This window comes from Hemicordylus capensis, chromosome 1 (assembly GCF_027244095.1).
Source record: "Hemicordylus capensis ecotype Gifberg chromosome 1, rHemCap1.1.pri, whole genome shotgun sequence".
NCBI classification, from domain to species: Eukaryota; Metazoa; Chordata; class Lepidosauria; order Squamata; family Cordylidae; genus Hemicordylus; species Hemicordylus capensis.
Window position 1 is genome coordinate 382,877,749 of NC_069657.1, and position 20,015 is coordinate 382,897,763.

Below are 20,015 nucleotides of genomic sequence, written 5' to 3' on the forward strand. Positions count from 1 at the left end.
TTTTGATTACTGTTTGATCTTTGTCTTGGCCCTCCATGCTCTTATGCAAATGGGATTGCACCTGTGCAGTCAGCTCTTCAGGAAACTTCTCCAGTTCCTTGATATGTTCTAATGCTGCACTCATATGGACAGTGCGACTTTTAAGGAGGAGCAGTTGTTAGAGTGTTCCCTCAGTTCTTTTTCCAACTACTGCACTAACAGCACTAGGGGGAAACTTGCTCCTTTTGGAGATATGTTATCTATGGAAAAATACAGTGAGAACATTCATAATCACATTTTTGCCTTTGTATATAGCTCTTTTTAGAATGATGTCTTTTTTTGTTCCTATGAACTCCAACATTACCTTTAAAAATTATTAAATCCTGCAAAGATCCCCTCTCTGAATGGCAGGCGTGGGCTGTGAACGCGCCTCCGGGGCGCAGCGGGCGGCTTCTTTAAGTGTAAACGGAGCCGGTGCTCTGTGCTGCCCACTAGCCCCTGCAGCGGGGAATCACCTCCGCCACTCACCTGGCCGCTGGCGGGGGCTCGCCTCCGTGGGAACCAGGTAAGTGGCGGAGGCGATTCCCCGCCGCAGGGGCTGCTGGGCGGCATGGAGCACTGGCTCCGTTTACACGTAAAGAAGCCGCCCGCTGCCCCCCCCACCCGAGGTGCGTTCACAGCCCGCGCCTGCTGGATGGTCATAATCTTGGTTCCCTATGCCTTGGAGAGATTCTTAGGGTTCATTCCTGTAGAATTTGTCTAGGATTTTCAGGGCAGACTTTAAAATGCTTTAAAAACATAAATACAAATAAATAGTTTAACATGCTGATTTTCTGATGCATTTTAAATGTGTGATTTTTTGATGTGTTTTTTTTTGTCTGTATTCAGCATGAGACCCAATATTTTTCTTGGAATCAGTGAAGGCTCTGCTCAGTACAGGAAATGGTATTATGAGCTAATGGTTGACCATGTGGAACCATTTACAACAGCAGAGGCTACTCACCTTCGTGTGGGTTGGGCTTCAACAGAGGGTTATTCGCCATACCCTGTGGGAGGAGAAGAATGGGGAGGAAATGGTGTTGGTGATGACCTGTATTCCTATGGTTTCGATGGACTTCATCTGTGGTCAGGTAAGGCAGCTCAAATATCTGAATAGCCTTCTTTTAAAGTAAAAATGCTCTGTAGGTGTTCCATTTTAAACAGTGTTATATGCATGAAAATAGTACTAGTTTTTCCGGTGCATTTTTTGGTCTTAGTTAATTCTTTGCCATGTTTGTCCAGTTTCAATAGATTTTCTTTCCTGAGCTTCAATTTTTATTACACCATAGGTTGTGTCGCAAGGTCTGTAAATTCTCCCAACCAGCATCTGCTACGGACAGATGATGTAATCAGCTGCTGTCTTGACCTGAGTGCTCCAAGTATTTCATTTCGGATAAATGGGCAGCCAGTCCAGGGGATGTTTGAGAATTTCAACACAGATGGTCTTTTCTTTCCAGTTGTCAGCTTCTCTGCAGGGATAAAGTTAGTAACTACTGAAGTTTTCCTTGATCCTATTATTTTTCAGTGATTTTTATGAATAATTTTCCTTGCTTATTTTCCTGTTCATTTGGCTTTGGCAAGTGGTATATCTATGATTTGATCTCCATATGTTTGTTTTTTTCTTGTAAGCAGCAAATTGGACAGGAACTGTGGTGCTCAGGAAGTTAAACCTTCCCTTCCATGCCACTTTCCTGGTTTAAATTCCCGGTCTGAAATTTTCTACTTGCCTTACTAGGGAAAATCACCTATTTGTTCACCCCAGTGGGGCAAACACCTTCTTCAAGGGGGAAATTTAGATCAGAAAAATTGCACTGTGGGATAAAACATTAGCCTCTCTAATGCCATAGCCCAGTTAAACTGACAGTCCTCCTCCAGAGCTACTTTAAAGGAAAAATAGAAACACTGGGATATTGTCACTGATCTTGTGCATCTAGTCCAGCTTGTGCTTAAGACTTGAGTACAGAATTATAATTAGAAGAGAGTTCTGCAGTGCACCTGGGAATTCTCTTCATAATTACTTTCTTGTTCATGTATGTGGTATTTCCTTCTACACAGTGTAGGTTTTAGTTGTCAATATTTAGTTGTCAATATTATAATATTCTATCAAATAAACAGTCTGATCACAAGATGTCTGTCTGGGCTGTGTGTGTCTCATTATGTGTAGTTCCACTGAAAGAGGTTTAATGTATCATTCTTTTAATGATTTGTTCTGTAGTGAACAAAATATTCTGTTTGTAATGAAGGGAGCTATACTGTAGAAGTTTTGTTGTTGAAGATTTAAATACACTGTAGGAAATAATTATTTACATATTCCTAAGAACCCAAAATACATCACATGCATTATATGATAAATTCTACAGCCTGTAAGTATTATCCTCATACTACGTAAGAGAAACTGAAGCTACATGATAATAGTGAATATCCTAAAGCTATTGAGTGAATTCATGGTTACGTGAATTATTTTTAATTATTTTTCAGTTCTAACTCATAGCTTGTGCTCTTAACCCTTATTCTATATCAGCTTCCATTCTAGTAATGGAATAATGATATGATCACTAACTTTTCAGATTGGATTCACCTTATACTTGTTCGTCTCTAAACTTCTTTCATATTATCTTTGGGATAATATGGGATTATCATGGGATGTGCTACAGTGTGACTCCTTCCCAAACCACAAGGATAATCAGAACTGAGTAGGTCAAAGGATTTAAGTCACATAGAATTATTAGTTTGCATGGCATAATAACCTAATCTGAAATATGCAGGTAACTTAATGCACACAAGCAAGACACCTCTGGAGCATAATTGCAGCCTAGAATAGAGGCAATTACAGCCTAATACAGAGGCAATACTGTGAGATAGAACTACTGTATTCGAGAATAAATGCAACAGATGCAGTCTTAGGTATAACTTTCAAAGTAAATTTTTTACCTAAGAATCAATTTACAAATCCTAGAGCTCTTTAAATTGTTGTCTTGTAGGGTACGTTTTTTGCTTGGAGGCCGCCATGGAGAATTTAAATTCCTTCCACCTCCGGGATATGCACCTTGTTTTGAAGCTATTCTGCCAAAAGAAAAGTTGAAAGTGGAACACAGCAGAGAATACAAACAGGATCGCAGCTGCACAAGAGATCTACTGGGTCCAAATATCTCTCTGTCACAAGCAGCTTTCACCCCAGTACCAGTAGATACCAGTCAGGTAAATAGAATCTACATTCAGTTCTAAACTATAGTTAATATATGTTACATAATATTATGCTACAATTAACAATTTTTCAGAATGTCTCTATGGACACAGATTTTGTCTATGGCTTCATATTGTTGTCTCACATTTTCTTGTTAGGTGCCAAAATACCATCATATTAAATATATTTGCCACCATGTATTTACCTGTAATGCAGACTATTTACTTCATGAGTTTTAAGTTAAAACTGGGGAAGGATTTATACACACAGCTCCTAGAGAATCAAACTGGGTTATGTGAAACTACATTTTGATTATTGGTGTATAGGCATCTGATTCCTGAACTGACATGTGTATGAATCCTTCCTACATTATGAATTCACAAATTTGAGAGACTTCTGGTAAGGATGCTAGGAATAGATATGGTGGTATGGAAATTGCCCACAAGACTAGCTGGGGCATGTCTTAACTGCTTCGGATTGTGTTTGCTAAAATATATCAATACAACATTACAAAGCAGGATTTTACTTGGTATTTTGTTGTATTGGTCCTCCATTTTAATTAGGTTGTGTGAGGCCTTTTGCTGACATGTGTTTGGACTCTCTTGAGAAGAGTGATGCAGGGGGTGCATTTGGCAGCTCTGGGGCAGCTACTACTATAGTTGGGGAGAATAGAAGAATTGGCACTGGCAGGGTAGCAGGACATTCCGGGGAAGGGATATTAGTAATTTAGTTACTGTTTCCACTTCGGGCTGCCTTGTCAACTCTCAGGTCTTGGGAAGAAGTTCCAACTATCCACAGAGAGGAGAGGAGAGCTGGTCTTGTGGTAGCAAGCATGACTTGTCCCCATAGTTAAGCAGGGTCTGCCCTGGTTGCATCTGAATGGGAGACTTGATGTGTGAGCACTGCAAGATATTCCCCTCAGGGGATGAAGCCGCTCTGGGAAGAGCAGAAGGTTTCAAGTTCCCTCCCTGGCTTCTCCAAGATAGGGCTGAGAGAGATTCCTGCCTGCAACCTTGGAGAAGCTGCTGCCAGTCTGTGAAGACAATAGTGAGCTAGATAGACCAATGGTCTGACTCAGTATATGGCAGTTTCCTATGTTCACAGAGCCTAGCCAAGCTCCTTTGTAATGCCAGGTCGTGGCATTACATCGTGGATGAGGGAGCTGACATGGCATGTATAACTGAGACCTGGTTAGGGGAGGCAAGTGACCCAGTTTGGACCCAGCATCTCCCAACAGGCTACTCTGTTGTGGAACAGGTTAGGGGAAATGGGTGGTGGAGTGGAGTGGCTGTGGTCCATAAGAATACCATCTCCCTGTGAGACATTTGACTTACAATGAGTGTGTATTTTTGAGGCTGCGGATTAAGAATAGATTGGTGATTCTGTTGGTGTACCATCGGCACACTGCTCAACTGACTCCCTAACTAAACTGACAGAGCTGGTCTCGTAGTTGGTGTTGGAGTCTCCCAGATGTTTAGTGCTGGAGGACTTCAATATCCACTTTGGTGCTGAACTCCTGTGGCTCAGGAGTTCATAGTGGCTATGACAACTATGGGCCTGTCCCAGTTAGTTTCAGGACTAACTCACATTGCCGGGCTTGCACTTTATTTGGTCTTTTGTTTGGATCAGGGGGGTGTTCCATGGGTGGGGGATCCTGTGTTTTCCCCATTGTCATGGACAGACTACTATCTGGTTAAGGTTGGTTTCACAGATACAATCCACACCTGTAGGGGTGGGGGATCTATTAGGATGGTCTGTCTGAGAAGGCTGCTGGATCCAGTAGGATTTCAAGAAACCTTGGAGGGTTTTAGTGTCGATGCTACCAGTGATTCTGTCGATGTCCTTGTGGAAACCTGGAGTAGGAACTCACCAGGGCAGTAGACATGATCAGTCCTAAGTGTTCCTTCAGACTTGCTTTAAGAGTGTCCCCTTGGTATACAGAGGAGCCACGGGGGCTGAAGCAGCAAGGTAGATGACTGGAATGCAAGTGGAGGAGAATTCAGCTCGAATCTGACAGGACACAGCATAGAACCCATTTGAAGGTTTATGTGGCGGCAGTGCATGCAGCATTTAAACAATTCTGGTCTGCACATATTGCATCTGCAGGTTTGTGCGCAGTAGAATTATCCTGGTCATGAGGAGTTTAATTCACTCCTGTTTCAAATCAGTCTCCAGATACTATGTTCTATCTCCTGTATTCTGGCCGACTTAGATTCCGCTGTTTCTGCAAAGTCTATTAAAGGGGGTTGTCAAGCAATCCCTCTTGCAGTATTAGATTGGATCAGTTTCAATCTGTGACTCCTGAGGAGGATGTGGTCAAGCTGTTTGGGGTGGTGTGGCCTACCACCTGTTCTCTGGATCCTTGACTGTCTTGGTTGCTTATTTCTAGCAGAGAAATTGTTAGAGGTGGCCTTGTTAATATCATTAACACATCACTGAGGGAGGCTAGAATGCCTCTTTCTTTGAAGGAGGCAATGGTTAGACTGCTTTTTAAGATGCCTTCCCTAGATCCCTTAGTGATGGATAGTTATAGGCCAGTCTCCAATCTCCCATGGTTGGTCAAGGTGATTGAGAAAATGGTAGTTAACCAGCTCAAGGCAGTTCTGGAGGAAACTGATTATCTAGATCCATTTCAAACTGGCTTTAGAGCTGGCTATGGGGTTGAGACAGCCTTGTTGGGCCTGATGGATGACCTCTACCACAGAATCGACAGAGGGATTGTGACTCTGCTGGTTCTTTTGGATTTCTCAGCATTATTCAGTACCATATTATGCCTGTATTTAAATGGTTGCACTGGCTGCTAATATGTTTCCGGGCAAAATACAAAGTGCTGGTTATTACCTGTAAAGCACTGAATGGCTTAGGTCTGGGTTACCTTAGAGAATGCCTTCTTCTGTATGATCCCCATCGTACATTAAAGTAATCTGGAGAAGTTCGTCTCCAGTTACCACCAGCACATCTGGGGGTGACTTGGAACTGGGCCTTCTCTACAACTGTTCCTGGACTGGAATGCAGTCCTGGCAGAAATTGGTGGTTTGGTATCTTGGTTGCCCTTCAAGAGAACCCTTAAAACATATTTGTTTGGTCTGGTCACCCAAGGTTTTTAAATTGTTCTTGAATGTTTTAAACTGTTTTTAAATGGTTTTAAACTATTTTCAAGTTTGTCTTGTTTTAAATGATTTTTTTGTTAGTTTGTTGTTTTGTTGTTGTGTATCACCCAGAGCCTTTGGATAGGGCAGTATAAAAATGAAATAAATCAATTTTAACAGTATGCTGCTGCTGCTGCTACTACCACTTCCATTCCCACTCCTAATTATATTCCACTTATCAACAAAAGTACTCAAAGCAGTTTACATAGAAAAATCAAATAATTTGATTCCCTATCCCAAAAGTGCTCACAGTCTAAAAGAAACACAAAGTAGAAACCAGGAGCTGCCAAAATATAGAATCTGTGTAGACATATAGAGTTGCAAAAAGAAGCTCATACTGTAATGACTACTCCTATGAGTTTACAGAATACACAACAAGTTAAGGGTGGTGCCTAGAATGTTAGACAAGAACACAAGAGCGGGAAAAGTTGACAGGAGAGAAAGAATGGAAACCCTGAAGGAAGAGAAGCCATGTTCAGCATTGTTTAAGCCATAGAGACTAAATCTAGTTATAGCAAACACTGGAGTATACTGGCAAACATACCCCTTTGTAGACACACTCTTAAGCCATGTCCCCCTGTTTTCCACTCATACAGCATTTATCTACAGAAACAAATGCTATACGTGGGAAGAGATTCTTCAGGATAGTGTAGTAGTTAAGAGTGTTGGGCTAGGACTGGGAAGACCCGAGTTGAAATCCCCATTCAACCATGGAACTCACTGGGTGACTCTGGGCCAGTCATGTATCTCTCAGCCTAACCTACCTGACAGGGTTGTTGTGAGGATAAAAGTAACCATGTACACTGCTCTGCACTCCTCGGAGGAAGAGCGGGAGAGTTTTTATTCATGGGGAAGTTTTCTCTTGGGTCTCCCTCTCTTGTACAGCATTTGTCTATGTAGAGAGCTGGGACATCGTGTAGGAGTGCATCGCTGGGGAGCAGCAGATGGCAGGTGGGGATGTGCAAACCTATTTGAGATTGAGCCGGTTCGCCATTGAACTGATCTAGCTTGGCTTGACCTCGAGCCAAACCACTCCCCACCGGCTGGCTCAGGCCCAGCTCGGGGGTTCTAATGTCTAAAGATATATATTTTTAAAAAATGACTCACTAGTGGGTCTGGTAGCCTTGGGAGTGGGTGGGTGCTGGTGCGGTAGTGGTCTCTGCAGACTCCCTCCCCCCACTTGCCTTTCCCTCGTCCTCTAAGGGCTGATTTGGCGCATTTGGGGGCTGTTCCGGCCCTTTCCCCAGTGGCAGGGGCCAGAGGCGTAACTAGGGGAAACGGTGCCTGGGGCAAGCACTGAAATGGTGCCCCCCACCGCCCCCCCAACATACTACATTATACTTAGGTTTTTCCTCACAAGCGCCCGCGGCTGCCAGGTGCCAGCAAAGCAATGGGGGGGGGGGCGCAGGCGGCGCGGAAGGAACCGCTCGTGGGGAAGGGGGCACCGACGCGCTCCCTTGACTGCTGCAGCGCTGCTGCACTGAGCAGGAAACATTTGTATTAACAAAAAATTAAAAATTAAAAAAAAATTGGGTCATGGTGGCGCCCCCCACGTGACCAGAAAAGATGGCGCCCGGGGCATGTGCCCCCCCTGCCCCCTATAGTTACGCCTCCGGCAGGGGCCATTTTGGAGGCTGCTGCACATGCGCTGCTGCCACTGGGGAAAGAACCGTTAGAGGAGAAAGAACTGTTAAAGCGGGGAGAGGGAGATCCTCGTGTGGTAGGGATGGGCCCGGACCGGTCCGGACCTGGGTGGTTCGTATTGGGGGTGGGGGGGTCACTTCAAGAGTGGCGGGAGGGTTTACTTACTCCTCCCGCCGCTTTCCCGCTTGCCGCCGTAAACATACGAGTAATTGGGGCTGCAGGATACCTCCCTGCTGCCCCTTCCCCGACGTTACTTGCAAAACCTCCCAGGAGTGCATTGCATGCGCGCACGTCACAGAGACGAGTGCGCACTTCATATCGCTGTGACGTGCGCACAGGCCCGCAATGCACTCCTGGGAGGTTTTGCAAGTAACGTCGGGGAAGGGGCGGCAGGGAGGTATCCTGCCACCCCAATTACTTGTATGTTTACGGCGGCAAGCGGGAAAGCGGCGGGAGGGGTAAGTAAACCCTCCCGCCGCTCTTAAAGCGACCCCCCCACCCCAGTGCCGGACTGCAGTTGGCGGTTCCGTTCACATCCCTATCGTGCGGCTGTGCCAGCACCCCCTGAGGCTGCCAGACCCGCCAGTGAGTCATTCAAAAAAATAATATATTTTAAAAAATAGGTCAGAACCCCTGAACCAGCTTGAATCTAAGCTGAGCAGGGGTGGGGTGGGTTGTTTGGTGGCACAAACTGAACCACGCAAACCAGTTTTGTGCACACCCCTAGTGGTGGGGGGAGAATTGCCAGCATGCTCCCATGTATGCTGTACATGGTTACAGTGTCTGTGGTTTAATGCTGACCAGGTTTCTCTCTTTTTCTTCAGGTCTTCTGTATCTGGTCACAGCATCCATAATTTTCATAACACCTAAACAAAACTAGAGTGAAAAAAGAGCAAAGTAGATAGAGCATCAAAAAGAAGGGGGAAAGTGGATGCAAAGAAGATAGACTGAAAGAATGGTTGCAGAATCAGTTAAATGACCAAGTACCACTATTACCACCAGTGGTTTGATTCTGGGTCATTTGTGAGTTTTATTGTTAGTTAATTAGCTATGTTAACTGTTCTTAATTTTTAAGATAACGGAATATTGTTAATATTCCTTAGGCTCAAGAATGATTGCCAGTCTGCCTTGCCTTTCCTCTTCCAGAAATTAGAATTGTGTGCATTACAAAACTACTTCCTGAGTGCCTTATAGCAGGGCTGATTAAAGTATACTGCAGGTACTGCAATTGTGTGGGGCCACGCCATTGTGAGGCCTCCTCAGGGCCGGATTAAGGGCATTGCAAGAACTTGGTGAGACCTTTGAAGTCCTTCGTTTATATATCAGTGTGCAGTGTTAAACTGATTGCCTCCTGCAGAGCCTGTTTACATCTTAGGTGCTCTGCAGGGTCTTCCCCAGCTGCTGCTGACTTGGCTCCTACCCCCGGGACAAGTAGTCCCGAGAAATATGTCTGGGGGGAGTGGAAGTGGCTACTTGAGTGGCAATAACCTCAACAAATCAAATAAATGGAAAGTGAATGTTCCTGCTTATGCTTCCACCCACTTCAGTGCCGGGCAACTTTTAAAGTCAGTTTTTCTTGGCTTGGTGTTTGTTGCTTTGGTGTGATCTGAGAGCCAAGTTTAGTAAGGCAGGGGCTGGGGGAGAGAAAAAATAATTTCAATAAACAAAAGGGAGGATGGGTGGGAACAGAGACCTGTAACATGTTTATGTGAGTGAGCTGAATTCAGCAAATTCAAATTCTAGGAATTTGAAGGAAGAGAGACCTGTGTTGTGGGAGTGAGCCGTGAGTGTGTGTGTAAGAGAAAGATTGGTCTGCTCACTGGTTTTGAATGATCTGAGAACTATGCAGGTGGCGGGGACTGAGGACCTCTGATGTGTTTGTTTTGTTTTGTTTTGTTTTGTTTTGTTTTATTTATTTATTTAACATATTTTAATATCACCCAAAACTTACGTCTCTGGGCAGTTTACAACAAGATAAAAACATTAAAACATTAGTTAAAGACAAAAAAGAAGAAATTTAAAGCACAATAATTTAAAATTTTTAAAACAATATTCTAAAACAACATTAAAAACAATCAAATCAGTATCAGGTAAAAGCTTGGGTGAACAGATGCGTCTTTAAAGTTTTTAAAAAAATTGTCAGAGATGGGGAGGCTCTTATTTCACTAGGGGAGCGCATTCCAAAGCCTTGGGGCAGCAACAGAGAAGGCCCGTCCCTGAATAGTCACCAGACGAGCCAGTGGCAAATGCAGATGGACCTCTCCTGATGATCTCAATGGGTGGTGGGGTTCATGACAAAGAAGACGTTCTCTTAAATACCCAGGGCCCAAGCTGTTCAGGGTTTTATAGGTTATAACTAACACCTTGTATTTTGACTGGAAACATATTAGCAGCCAGTGTAACTCCTTCAATACAGGAGTAATATGGTCTCTCTGAGATGACCCAGAGACCAGCCTGGCTGCTACATTCTGGACCAACTGTAGTTTATGGACTACATACAAGGACAGCCCCACATAGAGCACATTGCAGTAATCCAGTCTGGAGGTTACCAGCAGATGTACCACTGTTTTGAGGATATCTATCTAAAGAAACGGACACAGCTAGCGTATCAGCTGAAGCTGATAGAAGGCACCTCAGGCCACTGCCTCAACCTGGGACACCAGGGAGAAACTTGGATCCAGAGGCACCCCCAGATTGCGTACCTATTCCTTCTGGGGAAGTGTGACTCCATCCAGAACAGGCAGATCAAAATCGTCTCCCGAGTTTTGACCCCGCACAATGAGTACCTACATCTTATCTGGATTCAGTCTCAGTTTTTTATCCCTCATCCAGCCCATTACTGACTCTAGGCAGGCATTTAGGGGAGTTATGCCCTCTCCCGATGATGCTGACATGGAGAAATAGATTTGGGTGTCATTAGCATACTGATAACACCCTGCACCAAACGTCCTGATGATCTCTCTCAGTGGTTTCATGTAGATGTTAAACAACATCAGAGACAATACGGAGCCCGGAGGGACACCATACAAAAGTTCAGATTTTGAAGAACAACAGTCTCCAAGGGACACTTACCTGGAATCAGCCCGAGAGGTGGGAGCGGAACCACTGCAGAGCAGTGCCTCTCACTCCCAACCCCCTCAGATGCTCTAGAAGGATACTATGGTTGATAGTATCAAAAGCTGCCAAGAGGTCCAAAAGGACCAACAGAGTCACACTAGGAGTTCTGATTTCTGTTTTCCCCCTCTATGCTTTCTCGGCTTATGTTTGGTAGAATTTGGTTTCTTACAGTTATGAACGATAGCTCTGAGTGGTTTCTTCAGAAGCCAACACTACTATAACACCTTGATTCTTTTTTCCTGCTGAAAATTAATTTTTATCAAATTTTTCAATGTTGTGGTGGGTTTTGGGGGGGGGGATAGAAGGGGATAAGAACACCTGCTGGTTTCCTCCCTAAAATGGCTTGTATTCCAGTACAGGAACTCTATTCAGACATTACACATGGAGTCAGTACACATGTGTATGCTTTAGGGGTGTGCACGGAACCGCCACACTGCAGTCCGGCACTGGGGCGGGGGGTCACTTTAAGAGCGGCGGGAGGGTTTACGTACCCCTTCCACTGCTTTCCGCTGTGGCACCGTAATTAGGAGAGTAATTGGGGCAGCAGGATACGTCACTGACACGCGTGCAAAGCATTACTGGGAGCTTTGCAGAGCCACGGCGGAAAGCGGCGGGAGGGGTAAGTAAACCCTCCCGCCGCTCTTAAAGCGACCCCCCACCCCCAATCCGGACCACCTAGGTCTGGACCGGTCCGGGCCCATCCCTAGTATGCTTTTGTGTGAATAACTATACATGAGTTCATTTAAAAAGTGGACCTCAAAGCTTAAGGACAGGGGATGTATTACTGTCATGTGTTAAACATAATGTATGAACAACTGTACAGAACTGTATGTGCATTAACTTTGCGGGTAGTATTATGAGTGAGGTGTATTTATCCACTTGTCTGAGAGTGGATAGATACGGATAGTTTCTTTTTCTAATTTCTGTCTTGTCTGTTAAAGATGTTTTGTTAAAATGTTTAATGCAAAAATGTACATTAAGATGCCACACAATTTAGTTGTTTTTGCATTATGATAGATAGTAAGCAAGTATGTCCCCCCCTTTTAGCAATACAGTGCTGGAGGGTATAGAAGCTGTCTTCCTATGTATTGGGAAGTTTGTATTGGCAATTTCCATCTACTAACAATAACAAAAGGCTATTGCAGGAGGGGCAAATTGGTCGAAGCCCAGCATCCCAGCACTGCTAAGAGTAGTAAAGTTTTTCCTGGATTGCACAGGTTCAAGCTGGAGTAGGAGTTGCATATTTGAAAATTCTCCCCATCTCCCAAACCCAAATACAAACAATTAGAAAAGCTTCTCCCCTGCACATAGAAGTATAGCTTGTCACAAAGAATGCTGGGTTGGACTCATCTCCCTGACATGCTACTTCTCTGTTTGCAGGAACATTCTTAAATGATGAAACATTTAAGTAGTGTGGTCCAGGAGAAGCTTTGGCACTTAATTATCCTGTACAATGTAATCATCAACTAAATATGGCCATACCCTTCTTTGCCTCAGGCAGCAAAGTTTCTTGAGCTGCTCATGCTCTTTCTTAAAATGTGGGGTATATGAATGGGTGCAGTATTCCATATGAGGTCTGACCAACGCAGAATAGAGTAGAACTATTGCTTCTCATGCTCTGGACTATTGCTTCTCATGCTCTGGACTATTGCTTCTCATGCTCTGGACTATTGCTTCTCATGCTCTGAACTATTGCTTCTCATGCTCTGTTAATGCAGTCTAAGGCTGCATTAGTTTGTTGTTGTTGTTTTTGGCAGCTGCATCACACTGTTGGCTCATATTCAGCTCATCCACTAAGACATCTAGGTGTGACTGTTGGGGTGGGCATGGCTATGGGTATGGCTGTCAGGGTGAGAGTGGCTATGGGGCTGCTTGCTTTCCCATAGGAGGAGGTGGGAGGAGTTATAGAAAACACCGCTCCCCAATTTTGGTGGTCCCTGTGGTGCTGCCAAAAAAATTAAGGGGGGGGGGGCACAACCCTCATTTTGCAGTAGGCCGCCAAATTCCTTAATCCGGCCCTGCCTTATAGAAAGTGTTGGCTATGCCACATAGCAGATTACCAATTATCATTGTACTGATTGTCAGTACTAAGATAAGTGGGGAAACCATCACATTTTTTCCAAAGTTACTTGCTTTGTCATCTTAGGTTAATGCTATGGGCCCTTGTAATTCCAGTCTGTTCTCTTTGCTCTTAAGAACAGGAGACATTGCAGTTCATATATATTATATGCGCTGCAATGTCTCCTGTTCTTAAGAGCAAAGAGAACAGACTGGAATCACAAGGGTCCATAGCCCTTGTAATTGCTGTTGTTTAAATGAAGCCAGTATTCAGTTCTGGAGCATTTTAAGGAGTCTGAAATATTCTGCTAATTTTCATGTTATTTATTAAAGCTATTTATTTTCCTTAATTGCTCCATCTAGCTCTTCATTTAAAGGAATTAAACACTCCTAAATGGATAGGATACATTTCTTAAAATGAGCAGTCTATACCTATTTATATCTGACATTTACACTGCAACCCTAAATACACTTACTTGGGAGCAGAGTCCATTGAGCATGAAAGAATTTAATTCTATGTAAACATGCGTAGAATTGTGCTGCACATTAGTGAAAGTTATAGGAGCTTTTCTACAACTGCTTTGATCACGAAGTTTATTTCATTCCTGCTATTTATTTTATTTGCATAGCTTTACTTGATTGTCCTTTGGACCATTTTATTTCTAACATGCTCTAATTTTCTTTCTTTAGATTGTATTGCCTCCACATCTGGAAAGAATTAGAGAAAAACTAGCTGAGAATATCCATGAACTTTGGGTTATGAATAAAATTGAACTTGGATGGCAGTATGGTCCAGTATGTGCCTTTTCAAATTTTGTATTCTTTTCCTTGATTTCTTACTCTCTCTCTTTTTCTTTTTAAAGGGCTTGCTTTGTGGTAAAACAAAATAAGGAACAAGCTTTCCCCCCCACCCCATACTACTGTATATGTACATATAATTTAGAGCTCTTTTCTAATAGTTGGAAATGAAATGGTATTTGTGCGTTTGCATCAGAGATTTTGAATTGATGTGTTTAGAAAACCAAAGAAACTCCATGTTTGCCCAGAATACTTTCATTCTAACTTAAAGTAACCCCAGCCCAGCTCAGGGACATCACTGCCTCTCATGACTGGCATCATTATCTCTCTCCAGCTAAATTGTATCTATGAAACTTGGTTCTCACTGCTTTTCGCTGACAGTTAAGAAAACAGGATTTAACCAAATAAGGAGTAATCACCAGATGAACAATGAATCATTCGCATGCGTACTAGATACTTAGACCACCATTTTATTGCCGTGTATACTGTGTCTAGGGCAGAGTTTCTCAACGTGTGGGTCCCCAGATGTAATTGGACTTCAGCTCCCATAATTCCAAACCAAAGGCCACTGGGGCTGGGGATTATGGGAGTTGAAGTCCAACAACATCTGGTGACCCACACATTGAGAAACCCTGGTCTAGGGTATCAGCATCATTCAGATTGTTTGTATAAATGTAAGATGCACCTGTAACCAAACTGTAATCGGTTTGAGAGCGTGAGCCTATTGATTACCTATTGCTAAACTTCAGTAGCAATAAAGCCTCTAAAATGATTCCCACTGAGTCTGTTTGATTGACTAAGAAGCGGACCCAGGAATGAGCCCCATCCACATCAGCATCAGGTCTTCATGTAGTAAACAAGATATTTGTTGTGGCCCTCTGTGCATTCCCAGTATTGGGGGAGTGTGCCTGCACAGTTGATTGTTTGGGAAGCTTTCAAATTTCATTATGGTTGTGTATGAAACAGCAGTAATATACTTATCAGTGGCTGACATCCTGACTACCAAAGTGTACGTGTGAAGAGGGACTGTGGGTATGTGGCTGGAACTTCTTCACAACTCCCACAGGTCATCTACGTGTGCATTGAAGCACGTGGGTGAAATGGCCCTGCTTTGTTAGTGCTCCAGAGGCCTTCTAGAAGAGAGGAAACAGGTTGCTGTATATACGTGATGTGTTTCTTCTCTTCCAGATTGCTTCCAGAGCATGGACAGAGTAGGGTTGCTTCATCTGCTTGTGCAACGGCACATAATGAGAGGGACTGGGGGAGTTGCATATGATCCCTAGTTTTGTCCCCATGGTATCTCTTTATACCTGCACTTCAATAGTCAGGATGTCAGCTAGTATACCCAATTTCATCCTAGTTCCATAGCAACTTGCACATCACAAGAGTTTTAGTATTTCATTCTCACATATTGCAATACTTAATACTTAAGGGTATAATCCACACACTTGTAAATCCTGTTGATTTCCGTGGGAGGAATTTTAGCATATGTTTAGCTAGAATTATGAAATCAGTAGGACTTCTGACTATGGTTGAATCATGCCCTATCTTTTTTATTATGGTGCAAATTGATGCTTGAATAGTAAATCCTATTCCTTCATAATCTCTTCTTTGTTACCTGGAACAGCAGTACCTCAGGGATGTACAAGTTTGACCATTCAACTGTTGTTGAACTACATCTCCCATTACTGGGGATGTTGGGAGTCAACAGCTGGAGGGCCAAAGTTGTGCAGCCCTGGCCTAGTCCTATGCATGTTTACTTAAGAGTATATCTCACTTTATTTAATGAGACTTAGTGCACAGGATTGCAGCCATAGACTGTTGGCCTTCCTTGAATTGGGTATTATGATAGTGTTTTTATTTGTACATTGAGATTTTGCTCCTTTTCAGTAGAGCTGACCATAGTGGGCTACAATTTTAAGACAAGTAAGTTCAATCTTTCCTATCTTTCAGGTCAGAGATGACAACAAGAGACAGCATCCATGTTTGGTGGAATTTGCAAAGCTGCCAGAACAAGAACGAAATTATAATCTCCAGATGTCTCTTGAAACACTGAAGTAAGTTTGTAGTATGCTTAGGCAAATCACAAACATCTTGATGTTTCTGCAAGCAAATTGGTTGGAGTGCATGATCTATGAAGTTTGCTGTATTTAAGACTAGCGACGCGTCTATCAGTTTGGTGGACTCTGTTTATCATAAAGACACAAGAAGAGCCTTGCTAGATCAAACCAAAAGTTCACCAAATCCAGCAGCCTGCTTTCCAGAATGGCCAACCTATGGCCATGTGACAAAGGCCACAGTGTCTCTGAGAAGCCCACAAGTAAGGCAGTAGGCAATATCCCACTCTTGTTCCCCATCCACTTGTATTCACTGGCATACTTACTGCCTCTTAACTTGGACATTCTATATAGTCACTGTTACGCTCCATTTCAACTTCCATTTAATGAGAACTCTAATTTCTGATGTTTGTTGAAGTTGAATTTGACTGTGGTAGACTTTCTCAGCAGTTTTTTAAACTTATATATGTAATGAATTTGAGAGCACTATGGTCATTGTTCCCACTCAGTTCAACACTTACCTCTTTCTAGGTCCTGGGCACCACTTAGGATTATGTCCAGGGTTGCCTTCTCCTTTCTAGTCAGTTCTATGGCTAGCTGTTCCAAAACACAGTTATTTGGGGTATCTAAAATTTTTGTTTAGAGAGGTCCTTGACTCGTGATCAAGTATCAATGTGTTTATGTAGGTCCTCTGCTCATCTCCTCAGTCCTATCATGCTGAAAAGCAACAAAGTAATAGTAATCAGTCCTATCGTGCTGATTACTATTACTTTGTTGCTTTTCATTTGATTTTCTGTGAAGATGTGACCAGGTTTTAACTATTACAGCATTTTTACAATGTTATATTGAGTATTAAAACAAGTATTTTAGAAATATGACCAGATGTTGCATGAGGTCAATTATTATATGGGGCTCAGCTCGGCCCTTATAATAATTTTGTATCTCTGGAATCTGTACGAACAAAATTCATTAGGCCATTTTACAGCTTCCTAGATGTGTCCCTAATGTTGTTTGCAGGCAGGAGGTGGGACTTGGCTCGATGGAAGTGCATTTTTGCATTCTGGTTAAAACTGGTCTTTCTTCAATCCGGACTTCCCCATCTGATATTAACTGACCCTTTTGATTCCACTTGGAAATGCCTTGTCAAAACAAAATCCCAATTTTACGGTCTTTCACTTGACAGCCTTATCAGTTTGGGGCATGATACTTCGGGGAAGGTTATCAAGCAACATATTTCCGACATTGATTTACAGTCTGAAGTTGCTAAAATTCTGAAAGGCTTGTACTTAGGAGATCAGATTTTCAGCAGTAAACCAGCTGCTTATTTAATTAACATCACTCTTCCTAAGTTTAGGCGGGCCTTGTCTTTAGTGCGTTTAAATGTCCTACCTTCAGTGGTACTTTTTGGAAGGTTTAGAGGAGTTCCATATGCATCTCGCCTTTGCCCTTGTGGACTGAATGTTATTGAATCTATTGAGCATGTTATCCTACATTGTTGGCAAATTGTGATTGGCTATTGTGTAATGTGATGTTTTTGGTCAATGACTGAAATAAATTGAATTGATTGATTGTTGCATGAGGTCTTGCAAATATGTCCCCCTAGCAGTTACAGATTTGCTTTTGACATACGTTTGTATATCTCTAAAGTCTTTCTTGATCTTTCTTCTTTAGAACCTTGTTGGCATTAGGTTGTCATGTTGGAATTACTGATGAACATGGTGAAGAAAAAGTGAAGAAATTAAAACTGCCAAAGAAGTAAGTTTAAGTCTATAAAACAAAGTGGAAGATGTGTCTGTAACTACTCTGTGACAATAAGCTGAACTTGATAGCAGTCTCTTCTGCCACCCCACCTTGTTCTCTAGTATGTGCTTATTGTAAAGCAATACTACATCTTAGATGTAAGCTCATATATGTCTTCATACACTTGACAGTTAATCTTGGAGAAAAAGTGCCATGGGAAAAGGGAGGGGAACACATAGTTTGGAGTTCAGTAGGGAGCTAGGAGACTGAGAAAGACCACAGCCACTGGCGACCCGTGAAGATGAAGGAACAGTAAAGGGGAGGTGCAGAGGGGGAGATGCCATCATCAGAAGAGGGGTATCAAAAAATGCAAAGGCTGCATGGGGGTATTTAGGGAACAAGTCAACAGTGATGAAAGGGGACGGTGAAGTGCAAAGAGAGCAGCTTTGATCAGGGAGCAAGGTCCACAAGCTTCAAACCTGCTGGAAAAGGAAACAGGTGCCTTTACCCTGTCCCTGCAACTCTGAGGCACTAGAAAATGCCTCACAAAAACAGTTACAGGAAAAAGCAAGGCAACATTTCCACACCATTACATATTAAAAATAATTTATAAATGTTGCTAGTAAAAGAATAATACCTCAAATGTAGAAGACAAGGAGTGATTTCATTTCAACACGATCAGCTTATCAAAATTCATTGTATATAAACTGTTGGCTTGAAGTGGGCATTTGAAAGGGAAATTTTCAGCAGAATCTTAGAAGCTCATAGAGAGTTATAAGATCAGTGAGGAAGGGAAGACATGGAAGCAAAAATTTGGTGTAAAATTAAAAGACACAAGAAATAAATGCAACATCTACAGCTCCATACCTGACACTGATTCAGAGGGAAATATGTCCATACCAAATCAAGAGACATATAAAAGTAGGCCTGGGAGAAATAAGCAAGAAGATTGTGAATCCCCTCTTGATCCTTCTTAAGATTGACTTCATACTTTAACTACTCCAGGGATAAGGAATTGTTGCTTTTTCTATTTTCACAAGAAAATGCATACTCTATGAAGGTATGTGCAGTCATCTGAGGTTTTTGCATGTATTCTGAAGCAGCTGAATAGCAAAAGTGTGAATGGAGATTATACCGATAATTTCCTGTATTTGAATATAATGATTTTCCATCTCACTTTATTTGATTCATATTCAAGCCTCAGAATTTATATATTCTTTTAAAGCTGCAATCAGAACTCCATACCAGTATTTTCTTGATCCCAGATGGATGCTGTTAATAAAAAAGAATTGTATAAATTTATTGTTGATTAACAAGCAAATATAATGTGCAAGATGTTTTGGCTTCTGCCTTCTTCGTTTGCGCTGATGTTATAACTAGAACTAGAATTACACACACGCACAAACGTGCGTGTACACACATACACACACACATAGTCTTCCATTAAAATTACATACATACACACATACTGTTGATGGGAGATTACGTGAGTGTGTGTGTGTGTGTGTGTGTGTGTGTATTATTAATTAGTAGTTACAAGGTTTTAATCCCATTTATCTTATCATATGGACATATTACCTTACTCAGTCCTAACTGAAATAATAATAATAATTATTATTTACATTTTATATCCCATTCTTCCTCCAAGGAGCTCAGAGTGGTGTACTACATACTTAAGTTTCTCCTCACAACAACCCTGTGAAGTAGGTTAGGTTGAGAGAGAAGTGACTGGCCCAGAGTCACCCAGCTAGTATCATGACTGAATGGGGATTTGAACTCGGGTCTCCCCGGTCCTAGTCCAGCACTCTAACCACTACACCACGCTGGCTCTCTGCGATTATCTCTTTAGTAGATAATCACTTTTATCTACTAAAAAGAAGATTTCCTCTGAATATTGCTGGGTTTGTTTATTTAATTCGTAAAAGTAAAGTGTGCCGTGATGTAGTGATGTGCACGGACCAGTCTGGAGACCATTCTAAAGGCTTCCGGACCGCTCCGGACATGGGGTGGTTTGGTGGTTCGATGCCGGGGTGGGGGTTCCTTTAAGGGCGGGGAGAGGGTGTACTTACCCCTCCCGCCGCTTTCCCCCCACCGGCACGCGTATTTGCATTTGGGGTGGTAGGGTACCTCCCTGCCGCCCCTTCCCCCAGTTGTCAGCAAAATGCTTCAGAAAGGCTTTTGCACGTGCGTACATGATGCACATGCAACATGCACACGTGCAAAAGGCTTTCTGAAGCCTTTTGCTGATGA

The 20,015-nt window shown here is 42.7% G+C and overlaps 1 protein-coding gene across 14 annotated transcripts in view; it reads left to right on the plus strand.

Moving 5' to 3' along the window:
- RYR2 (ryanodine receptor 2) overlaps window positions 1–20,015 on the plus strand; it is a 625,908-nt gene that overhangs the window by 275,289 nt on the left and 330,604 nt on the right. For all 14 annotated transcript variants that reach the window (XM_053300231.1, XM_053300272.1, XM_053300252.1 and 11 more), the window contains exons 20-25: window positions 868–1,109; window positions 1,308–1,500; window positions 3,000–3,216; window positions 13,861–13,965; window positions 15,922–16,025; window positions 17,697–17,780. In XM_053300231.1, the coding sequence (XP_053156206.1) occupies window positions 868–1,109; window positions 1,308–1,500; window positions 3,000–3,216; window positions 13,861–13,965; window positions 15,922–16,025; window positions 17,697–17,780 (945 nt within the window). The remainder of the gene's footprint in view (window positions 1–867; window positions 1,110–1,307; window positions 1,501–2,999; window positions 3,217–13,860; window positions 13,966–15,921; window positions 16,026–17,696; window positions 17,781–20,015) is intronic.